This window comes from Pimephales promelas, chromosome 12 (assembly GCF_988280905.1).
Source record: "Pimephales promelas chromosome 12, fPimPro1.hap1.1, whole genome shotgun sequence".
Lineage (NCBI taxonomy): Eukaryota > Metazoa > Chordata > Actinopteri > Cypriniformes > Leuciscidae > Pimephales > Pimephales promelas.
This window is the reverse complement of record NC_142780.1, coordinates 11,050,765-11,062,943: the sequence shown is the minus strand read 5'-3', so window position 1 is coordinate 11,062,943 and position 12,179 is coordinate 11,050,765. Positions and strand designations below refer to the sequence as shown.

Genomic DNA, 12,179 nt, shown 5'->3' with positions numbered 1-12,179 from the left:
TCATCTCTACCCTAGGAATTAAAATGAAGAAGGGCATGTGCTCTTGAAATGTAAGACCCATACTCATCAGTCAGTCAAGTTTGACGTTACATCCGGTGACTGATGAATTGGCATCTTGTCTGAGAGCCCAATCACCTTTGAGTGTAAACAGAACATTGTGAGCGAGATATGCATCACGAACCACTCCTCGTGAAGTGGGTATAAAAGGACACTTATAGCACTTGCTCATTTTAGCTTTAGCTTCGGAGCCGAGCATTTAGTTGGATGCAGCAGTTTAGTTAACCATTTGCAGTATTCTACAAAGCCGAAAGGAGCTCTGCAGAGTGTTGATGTGACGGTGGGTCAACTGTGGTTGCTTTGAAAAGAGCTTTTCCTTCTGCATTCATTGTAGTTAAAGGAACAGTCCGACTTTTTGGGACTTTAGCCTATTCACCTTACCCCCCAGAGTTAGATAAGTCCATACATACCTTTTTCATCTCCGTGCGTGCTATAAGTCTGTTTGACGCACCCACCGCTAGCCTAGCTTAGCACAAAGACTGGATGTGAATGGTTGCAGCTTTCATACTAATCCAAATGAGTGGCAAAATAACGCAAACGTTTTCCTATTTACATGTTGTGATTTGTATAGTCACAGAATGTACAAATAACAAAGTCAAATGAGACACAGACATCTTTTAACCATATAAAACCTGGGAACTATTCTCTGAAAGCGAAGCACTGCTAGTTTGGCGGAGTGATAACCGCATCACCGGAGACACGCTCAGAGTTTGGGTAACAGAGTCAGCAATTTATAAATAGTAAAAGCGTAGTTTACAGTCATGGGTTTTCGCTCTATTGTAAATAGCTGCGACAGTAAACAGGGGAGGTAATACCATGTTTCACAGAATTCCAACTAAAAACGCTGACTGGATGAAGAAATGGCTAACTTACTTACTCTGGATATTTATTCAAACACACCTAAATAGATTATCAAGGGACATTATGTTTGCTCGGTACATTTCAATGGACGACTATTTTGAAAAAATGGAATTTGCCACACGGACCATAATGTGCTGAAGGATACGGCCATCCCATCTATAGCACAGACAGGACAAGTGGATCACCTGCGGCTGAGGTAAGTGTTCCGTTATGTTTTTAGATGACCTACTGTAACAGTGCCATTAGCCAGATCTGATGTAACGTTAGTGACACTATTATGAATATGTTTTTATCTTGATGCGGTGCGGACGCGCTTGGAAAAAAAACGAGCGCGTTCACCGCGTTGAACTTGCACCCTGCGCGCTGCGCGCCTAGTAGCCTAAATCTAAAATAACCATGGAAATAACGAACTTGAGCGTGCAAAAGGGTACGATAGGCTGTGAGTTCATTGTGCAAAAGCAATTTGTGCTATTACTTTCCCCTTATTCTATCCTATAGTAATGCAATTATACTGTATATTATATACTGTTGAACACATTTGGTTCAGCTAATAAATTGCATTTAAAATATATTGATTCCTGTAATAATAATTATTTATTCATGTGATATTTATAAATCTGGGTGTGTTTTTGGTTGGAAATCAATGAAACATGGTATTGTCCCAGTTTATTGTCACAGCTCATACAATAAAGCAAACACCCATGATGCTTTTCTATCTAACGTTAGTAATTGCTGACTCTTTACTCCAACACTGAGCGAACTCTCTGCTCCTCATCACGGTGCGTCTCAGGTGATCATGGTTATCACTCCAACCAAAGTAGTGCTTCGCCTTCAGAAAATATAGTATTTATACGGTCAAAAGATGTCTGTGTCTCATATGGCCTTGATATTTGCACACTCTGTGACTATACAAACCACAACATGTAAATAGGAAAACGTTTGCGTTATTTTGTCACTCATTTGGATTAGTATGAAAGCTGCAACCATTCACATCCAGTCTTTGTGCTAAGCTAGGCTAGCGGTGGGTGCGTCAAACAGACTTATAGCACGCACGGAGATGAAAAAGGTATGTATGGACTTATCTAACTCTGGGGGGTAAGGTGAATAGGCTAAAGTCCCAAAAAGTCAGAGTGTTCCTTTAAAACTAAATCATTGCAGTATTTATTGAGAGAGGTGGGGGCCTTGGCGTAAAAAAGGTTAAGAACCACTGGGCAAGAGTCCTCCAGGGATGAAGATTCACCTGCACTGCACCCTTCAGGAAAGAGGACTGTTGTTCGAGTCTGACGCAGAGCTGACGGCCATGCTTTTCCAGGCCGCTGAGAGCATCGGGCTCAAGTTGAATCCTTCTGCATGTCCCGAACACTCAAGGCAGGATGATTGGTATCATGAGAAGGTCACAAAGTCGTGGAAGATATCTTTTTCTGACGAAAACGCTCCGGCGCCTTCTCCTCTCTCACTACCCTGGATGGTGGGGCTGCCAAAGGGTACCGGGTTGAGAATCTTTTGTTGAGTTTGGTACCCAAATTCTCAGTAAAAGAACAGTTTTCTTTATCTCCAGGTCTCTATCTCAATGTGCCTTGCCACTCTCATTCCCATCAGCAGGCAGTGATGTGTGGTTTGAGGATGCCTTCTCACATGACCCCTGCCAAAACATGGCACCGCACAGTGTTGCACTGCACACTCTGTCCCCACTACGGGAAAATGTGCCTTCCGGGTCGGCCCCGGTGCCCATGCTGCCCCATTGCAAGTGCGTTGGTAGTCCCTCTGACCCTCCTTGTAAGGCATCTGGAAGTCTGACTAGTGCTTTCTCATCTTGCTGGCTCATTCAGACTCAAACTCAAACTCAGCTATGCGATTCAGTTCGCCCAGCCTCCCTCCAGGTTCAGCAGCATCTAGTTCACCTCACTGGTGGACAAGTACTCTCCTGTCCTGTGTGCAGAGATCGCAGTCCTACTGGTGAAGGATGTGATAGAGATTCCGTATCATACGGAATCATTCCGTATTTGACACATAAAAGTCTTGTTCCGTATTGAACTGATACGGAACGCACTTTGTTCCGTATTTTTGAGAATCAGTTCAGTGCAAATCCATGACAGACACATCTTCAAATATATCTCAGACAGACTATGAACGAAGACCTCACCAGTTGAGCCACTCGTGATCGAATAGTTTTATCGCAAATTAGTTACAATATCCTCTAATCTAGAGCAATCGTGCATGCATGCGAGACAGTCTGATGTTGAGCTCCTAACGGCGCGGACGCAAAACCAGGACTGGAGCCAAAGCACATTCCTCTCTGCACTATAAGCGTTCTGTTATCACTCCGATTTCATCCACTACGGGTTTTCCAGTCTCACTCACAGGAAAAACTGCTCCGTATTCAATCGATTTTAAAAGATAATCTTATGTTTTACTGTCTGCTGCCCCGCAAGAATTATTATTTTTTTTTTTATACATTTTAAGGTTAAATGCATCAGTCTCGTGCTCTTTGAGAGATCAAAATTAAGAGCTTCAACCCATGAACTGCTCGTTAAACAAAGATAAAGCATTGATTTGTACTAGGACAATAAATAGGGCTCAAACATCTTTTTAGTTATGAGAGTCTCAGTCTACATTACATTATCAATGGTGTTTCAGGATGCCAAACAATTATTATAATAATGTAATAATGGTTTATATAATTATTCCTATGACGTAAAAATCCACCTAACTGTAGGCTACTATATAAATGAAAATGAATATTTCAAAAGTATATTTTAATCAACATTACACTATAATATAGGAAAATTAAAACACTTTTGTCCTATCTCTACACTTGCAAGAAATAAACCCTTGAGCTTTTATTTAGGAAAAAACAGATAGCCATGCTGATCGTGTGAGCAAAGTGTACACATTTCTCTAAATCACGCAGCACTAACAGGATGCCTATTTGTAAAAGTCTTGTGCTGTTTTATAAAGGCAAAAAGTCATATCATGGTGTCGATTTTAGTTCATTGGCAAAATATAACGCTAGAGACCTTCATGTTAGTTTATACATTTTACATCTCATATGTTCGGCAAAAGGCGGATTCTATTAAATAAGTACGCACAAGGCTAGAAAACGGTTGTTTATTTTTCTTCAAGTGCAGTTTAAGCCAATGAGTTTTGAATGTTATACATTTTATTTGCTGAAATTAAAAACTAATTCGACTAAAAAAAATGATAAACTAAACAAATCCATGGTTCATTGTTGGCAAAATTATCATGATAGCCTTCATACACTCACCGGCCACTTTATTAGGTACACCTGTCCAACTGCTCGTTAACACTTAATTTCTAAGCAGCCAATCACATGGCGGCAACTCAGTGCATTTAGGCATGTAGACATGGTCAAGACAATCTCCTGCAGTTCAAACCGAGCATCAGTATGGGGAAGAAAGGTGATTTGAGTGACTGAACGTGGCATGATTGTTGGTGCCAGAAGGGCTGGTCTGAGTATTTCAGAAACTGCTAATCTACTGGGATTTTCACGCACAACCATCTCTAGGGTTTACAGAGAATGGTCCGAAAAAGAAAAAACATCCAGTGAGCGGCAGTTCTGTGGGCGGAAATGCCTTGTTGATGCCAGAGGTCAGAGGAGAATGGCCAGACTGGTTCGAGCTGATAGAAGGGCAACAGTGACTCAAATAACCACCCGTTACAACCAAGGTGGGCAGAAGAGCATCTCTGAACTCACAGTACGTCGAACTTTGAGGCAGATGGGCTACAGCAGCAGAAGACCACACCGGGTGCCACTCCTTTCAGCTAAGAACAGGAAACTGAGGCTACAATTTGCACAAGCTCATCGAAATTGGACAATAGAAGATTGGAAAAACGTTGCCTGGTCTGATGAGTCTCGATTTCTGCTGCGACATTCGGATGGTAGGGTCAGAATTTGGCGTCTACAACATGAAAGCATGGATCCATCCTGCCTTGTATCAACGGTTCAGGCTGGTGGTGGTGGTGTCATGGTGTGGGGAATATTTTCTTGGCACTCTTTGGGCCCCTTGGTACCAATTGAGCATCGTTGCAACGCCACAGCCTACCTGAGTATTGTTGCTGACCATGTCCATCCCTTTATGACCACAATGTACCCAACTTCTGATGGCTACTTTCAGCAGGATAATGCGCCATGTCATAAAGCTGGAATCATCTCAGACTGGTTTCTTGAACATGACAATGAGTTCGCTGTACTCAAATGGCCTCCACAGTCACCAGATCTCAATCCAATAGAGCATCTTTGGGATGTGGTGGAACGGGAGATTCGCATCATGGATGTGCAGCCGACAAATCTGCGGCAACTGTGTGATGCCATCATGTCAATATGGACCAAACTCCCTGAGGAATGCTTCCAGCACCTTGTTGAATCTATGCCACGAAGAATTGAGGCAGTTCTGAAGGCAAAAGGGGGTCCAACCCGTTACTAACATGGGGTACCTAATAAAGTGGCCGGTGAGTGTATATATCTAGAATATGTGGTACAGTCATTGATTAGGCATACTTTGCTATTATATAAATTAATGTAGGGGTCTAATAAGTTTCATTATTCCCCCTCCCCCCACCCCCCGGCTCCTTATTTCGAAATCAGAAAGTTGGCAACCCTAGATAGGGCCTTAGAGCCATTTTTACACTTTTTTTTACACTGCATTCGAGGGATTTGCATATCAGTACAAGGTCCTCCCCTTTCGACTGTCCCTGTTGCCTCACATTTTCACAAAGGTCGTGGAGGCAGCCCTTGCCCCCTCTGAGGGAACAAGGTGTTCACATACTCAACCACCTCAATGATTGGCTCATCCTTGCACACTCACGAGAGCAGTTGTACAAACACAGGGACTTGGTGATGAAGCACCTCAGCCATCTAAGGCTTCGTGTCAACTGGAAAAATAGTAAGCTCTCCCCCGTCCTGAGTGTCTCTTTTCTCGAAATGGAAATTGACTTGGTAAACATGACAGCATGTCTCTGGTTGGGCGCCAACCAGACCTGGTTCCCAGAACTGATGCTCCTTGCGATAGCCCCTAGCTGGCGGATTCTGTTTTTTTTTTTAGAGACGGGGCACCTTATGGTATGTATGTCCAGAGCTATATAATCTCACCAGGAAGACCTCAGGAAGTGATCAAATCAGATCTGTGCTTTCCGTCTTGCAGAATGTGTTGAGGTGAAGACTGTCTCCATACTCCCTGAAAATGTATGTTGCTGCTATCACCGCACATCACAGTGCAGTTGATGGTCAGTCTAAAGGAAAGCATAACCTGATCATCAGGTTCCTAAGGAGCGTGAGAATCCTCCCTGACCTCTCCTTATACCCATTTGGGACCTCTCCTTGGTCTTTGTCTGTCTCTCAGAGAGCGACCGTCGACCCTCTGCAGTCAGTAGAGCTGAAGATAATGTCTCTCAAGACAGCGCTATTGACTGCGCTCACTTCTGTCAGGAGTTGACCTGCAGGCATTTTTAGTTGACGGATCATGCCTAGAAATTCTGGCCAGCCAGTTCTCACGTAATCCTAATACCCCAACCTGGATTTGTCCCCAAGGTTCCCACCACCTCCTTCCAGGATGGAGGAGGAAGACCCAGTCCAGGTCCGCTCTGTCCTGTTTGCAATTTGTGCTTGTACATAGACCGCATGCAGAGCTTCAGGACCTCAGACCAGCTCTTTGTCTGTTGGAGGCCAGCAGAAGTGAAAGATTGTCTCTAAGAAGAGGTTCAAGCTCAAGAAGAGCCTTGCCCCCTTAGGTTGAGAGCTCACTCCACTCAGAGTGTTGTCTCTTCCTGGGCATTGGTGTATGGTAGCTTGCTGGAAGACATTTATAAAGCTGTGGGCTGGGTGACACCTAACAAGTTTGCAAGGTTTTAGAATCTTAGAGTAAAGTCAGTGTGTACTGGTTACAAGTAGCTAGTAAGTGGGCAGACCAGCTCTGTGTCTCGCTTGCGGTGCCATTTACACTCGAAAGGTGATTGGGCTCTCAGACGGGATCCCAATTCATCAGTCACCTGTATTCGTATTGTCTCCGTTCCCTCCTTCAGGGAACGGGAGTTACATTAATAACCTAGATGTTATCTATTGATGGAGGTTTGTGTCTTGACAGTCTTGTTTCCCATTTCCACTTAATCTACCAATTACTTCCTTTTACCTGTAAAGGTCATATCTAATAAAAGGCAAATCCTTAAACGGCACAACATTTTTATTAAATATACATATAAGCTAGTGTTGTGTTAGTTCTCACAGATTCAATTTAGAGTATCAAATGTAAAGTAACACCATAGATATAATAAAATGTTGATAATAGAATAGATAATAGAATAATAGATGCAATAACATTTTGATAAACTTTTATGCAAATTAAAAGTGATTTAAGGTGTTTTTTTTTTTTTTTTTGGTAAATACCATGCATACAATATCTGTACTAACTGACACTGCGTAATATCACTTAAATACGTGTCCTGAGAAACCCCACCTGTCTATTAAATAAGGCAACATGAATTCTATTAGATCACGTTAAATGACACTCTATTGAATTCACACTCTCACTCTTGATAAGAGTCAATAAATGTGAAGAAGCGCACACCTGCACAGTGACAGAATGAATCTTTTTTTCTTTTTCTTTTTTTTTTTACCTCCTCACCTCACCTTTCTCTCTCAGACTTTACTAGAGGATGCAGAACGCTGTCGCCACAAGATGCAAACGGCCTCTAGTCTGATCAGTGGGCTGGGAGGAGAGAAGGAGCGTTGGACACAGCTTAGTAAAGAGTTTGCTGCTCAGACCAAAAGACTAGTTGGTGGGTTACGTAAAACCTTTTTTTTTATCCAGAACATACAATTTGGATGATAGAACAGGCAAAATACCTCATAGACCTGAGCCATGTCAAGGAACCAGAATATAATAGAGACTTGGAGCTCTTTTGACTTTATGTTAGAACGGTGTTGTGTTAGCGTTAGTTAATAACCAATGATCTTTGTAACAGAAGTGAATAAATCAAAACTAACTTTAGCTGGACAATAACTTTAATCTAGAGCTGCTATAAAGCCAAAACAATCTTTGTTACTTTATTTGCCTATTATCACTGTAAAGCTGCTTTGAAACAATCTACATTGTTAAAACTGCTATAAAGGTGACTTGACTTGGTCTGGTAAGCAGCCACCTAGCATTGCCGTAGCAACCACCTAGAACTTCCTAAGTGTCCTCATGCTGAGTAGTGGTGTGTTATTACAATTACAACTGTTGGGACAATTTTTGCATCCAGAAAAAATAGGTGATAAAATGGGTGTTGTCATATCTTTGACTTACATTTATGAAGGAAACCAAGCCGACTTGGGCCGGTAATTAACAACCATAGCAACACCCTATTGAATTGCAATGCACTAAAACCATATAGCAGTGACATTGCAACGACCGATAACCTGTAGAATTCTAAGTGCAAGATTATTGTAACTGAGATACCACTCATATTTACTTCAAAAAACGTCAAAAACTAATGACATTGTTACTATTATTATTAAATTTTACATTTCCCATGCTCAGGTGATGTGCTGCTGGCTACAGCCTTCCTGTCCTACTCCGGGCCTTTCAACCAAGAGTTCCGCAACCTACTTCTCACTGATTGGCAGAGAGAAATGAAGTCCCGCCGAATACCTTTTAGGACCAATCTGAATCTCACTGAGATGTTGATTGATGCTCCCACTGTAAGTGAATGGAACTTACAGGGGCTCCCCAATGATGACCTATCCATCCAAAATGGGATTATTGTTACAAAAGCTGCCCGATTTCCCCTGCTGGTTGACCCCCAGACCCAGGGAAAGATCTGGATCAAGAACAAAGAATCCAAGAACGAGCTTCAGGTGACCACTCAGAATAAATGACTTGTACATTTATAACAATATGATTTTTGGGCTTCATGTTCATTATTTAATTTGTAGCATGCGTACTGTATGTAAACAAAAAAAAAAGTAGTTAGGTTTTACAGTTACTAATAAAACATTTGCATTTACATTTAAATTACATTTGTCTGTTTGCATAAAGTGCTACATGGACATCCAGTTAGTCATGCTGGTCAATGGAAAAAGTAGCTTGTTACTGAAAATACTGAGAAGCTGCTGTTTTTAATATAATTTTTTATTAGTGTTGCTATTACAAATAAATGTACAATAACTTGATACATTAACCATTTGCAGATGATCTAAACATTCATATTCTTGTGAATCATGTTGAAATCTAATTGATTATGCACAGCTTGCATTGATGCATGAGTTCTTTTTAAGAGGTCAAGCACATTTTGTAATGGTGTAACCTCATAACAAATCACCACCTCCTCTGGTAATAGCTTTCCCAAGTAACAGAACTTGAGCTGGGTCAGTAAAGAGGTCCTGCTGTTTTCACAGATCACCTCACTGAATCACAAGTACTTCAGAAACCACCTAGAGGACAGTTTGTCATTAGGACGTCCCCTACTGATAGAGGATGTTGGGGAGGAATTGGATCCTGCTCTGGACAATGTCCTAGAGAAGAACTTCATCAAGACTGGGTCCACATATAAGGTATTGTTAGATAAGCTCAATAAGCAAAAGAGGAATTTGGATGCTCAATATTATTATTTTAAAGAGTTTCATTTTTTCATTTTGAACCGTATTCACAGCATGCCAAAAGCATAACGCTTATTTGTTTGCATTTTCTCCTGTACTATCAAAAGTTCTCATATATAAACAAATATAGTATATGCTTCGGAGGAAATGGGGACATTGCCATTAAAGGGAACATCATTGTCCTCAGCAGTTCCAGTGATTTAAAATACATTTTGCCCTATTTTTGATAACATTTTTGCTAGGTAATGAGTGAGATTGCTTTGTGTAATGAGAAAATTCTCTATATTTGTACAGAACCTCTGCTTCTCATTATTTACAAGAAACAATAGAGAAAACAAATTGGAATTGTATTTAACATCCTGTCCTTTATTATACTTTTTATCGGAAAGATATCTAATGCGTAGGAAATCAGGACATAGCAAGTACTCTGAAAGAATAGTTCATAATTAAGAACCTAAAAAAAGATATAGTGCTGCGTCTGTGCTCTTTCAGTTCCTAGTTGAGGTGATGACATCAGCTGCTCAAGCTGTTTAGTGTTAGTGTGGGACGCGATTGTGAGTGACAGTCGTGATCTTTCGGGCATCTTTGCTTGATCTCATTATCAAAAATCCAGTTGTTTGAAAAAGGCTTTGCTTCATCACACACAGCAGCTGCTTCACACGTTCAAAAAAAGAATTGGAAGCAGCAGTGAGAGCTCTGACGAGTTTAACTACTCAGCTCTATTAATACAAAGGTGCAAACACCTGGTCACGCTTTTTTTTTTTATAGCAGAGACTGAATGGAAGACGTCGCTTTATCATTGTCAAACCACTGCATAATCACATCACAACCGTGCAGTCTATTTCCGCTAATTAGCATGGAAATAAAATTAGTTACTCCCTGTTGAGATAATTGGCATTTTATTTTAAACAACTTCACCAACACCTTTTATGTTTGGAAGGTCATTACACAGCTGTTATTAGCTGTCTCTAACTTCTTTCTAAGGATCTTCTGATGTTCAAATGTTTGTTATTCTTTAGAAGCATCTCAAGTTATTTTTCTCTAAGTCATCCTCTAGTGTAGGGGTGTCCAAACTCGATCCTGGAAGGCTGAGATAGTGTGTCTTTACTCTCCTGATGGTTTATTTTATTTTTTAGTATTATTTAATTATTTTTTTTATTATTATTAAAGCGGCTCTTCACCTGCATGGACTTTGAATTCTGATCTGTGACTCGTTCATGCCATCAGGTAAAAGTAGGTGATAAAGAAGTGGATGTAATGAAGGGTTTCCGTCTATATGTGACCACCAAACTGCCCAATCCAGTATACACTCCTGAGATCAGCGCACGGACATCCATAATCGACTTCACCGTTACTATGAGGGGCCTGGAAGATCAGCTACTGGGCAGAGTCATTCTCACCGAGAAACAGGTATGGGCCTTTTGAACTCATATGTGCAAAAAACAGGTGTAGGAATGATCTGAAATGTGTGTTGGGGGCAGTAGCGGAGTGGCAATCGGGAGAGTCGGGAGTTATCACGGTGGGCCGGTAGTGTTTCGAGGCCGCGAGGGCCGGCCCCGTCTGATAAAATGTATTTATTGGAAGTTCGCAATGGCCCAAGCTAAGGGAAGAAAACATTTTTTTTTTTTTTTTTTTTTTTTACATTTTCTATAACGGAGCATATTTTTGCACTAAGTGCCTGTCTTTACAGCAAAACGACACCCGTCTTGAAACAGCCTCAGTGGCGTAGGTCGTAGGGCATGAAGTACTTGAAAGCAGCTTTTTGATGCGCTGAACGCGAGTTCGAATCCGCCTTGCCGAACTCTCTCTTCTCCCTTTTCCCAACACAGATATGTAAAGATGTAAAACCTAACATTAAGGTCTCTAACATTATATTTTTCCAACGAACTAAAATTGAAACCATGATATGGCGTTGCACCATTATAATAACTGACATTAGAATAGCATCCAGTTTGTGCTGCGTGATTACTTTGCTCACGCGATCATCATGGTCAGGCTGCTGGTGTTTTCTCCTAAATAAAAGCTCAAGGGTTTATTTCTTGCAAGTGAAGAAATTAGGACAAAAGTATTTTAATTTTCCTATAGGCTATTATAGTGTAATGTAGGTTAAAATATACTTTTGAAATACTCATTTTCATTTACATAGTACATTAATAGGCTATAAATGGATTTTACAGTAGATCATAGGAATAATTATAAATCATTATTATAATAATTGTTTGGCATCCTAAAACACCATTGATAATGTAATGCAGACTGATCTCATAACTAAAAAGATGTTTGAGCCCTCTTTATTGTCCTGGTACAAATCAATGCTTTTTCTTTGTTCAACGAGCAGTTCATGGGTTGAAGCTCTTAATTTCGATCCCAGAGCACGAGATTAATGCATTTAACCTTAAAATGTTCAAAATTTTCTTGCGGGGGAGCATGCCCCCGAACCCCCCTAGAGGCACAGAGTCCACCCAACATAGTTTTAGAAATTACTATGGGAAAGAACGACCATTTATGAACTTTACTCCAGCATACTAGTACAACAAAGTTCCTTTTAAATCAGTAAAACTGTAAATGCTATCGGCTATTAAAATCATGCCGGCGACGAGGGCCGGTGGTCTACAAAATTTCCCGGTAGATTTTTTGGTCCCACTCCGCCCCTGGTTGGGGGCAATAT

The 12,179-nt window shown here is 41.0% G+C and overlaps 1 protein-coding gene across 2 annotated transcripts in view; it reads left to right on the top strand.

Annotated features, from left to right (window-relative positions):
- dnah5 (dynein, axonemal, heavy chain 5) overlaps positions 1–12,179 on the top strand; it is a 174,692-nt gene that overhangs the window by 119,473 nt on the left and 43,040 nt on the right. For both annotated transcript variants that reach the window (XM_089117480.1, XM_089117479.1), the window contains exons 62-65: positions 7,575–7,710; positions 8,454–8,770; positions 9,311–9,466; positions 10,739–10,921. In XM_089117480.1, coding sequence (XP_088973606.1) covers positions 7,575–7,710; positions 8,454–8,770; positions 9,311–9,466; positions 10,739–10,921 — 792 coding nt within the window. The remainder of the gene's footprint in view (positions 1–7,574; positions 7,711–8,453; positions 8,771–9,310; positions 9,467–10,738; positions 10,922–12,179) is intronic.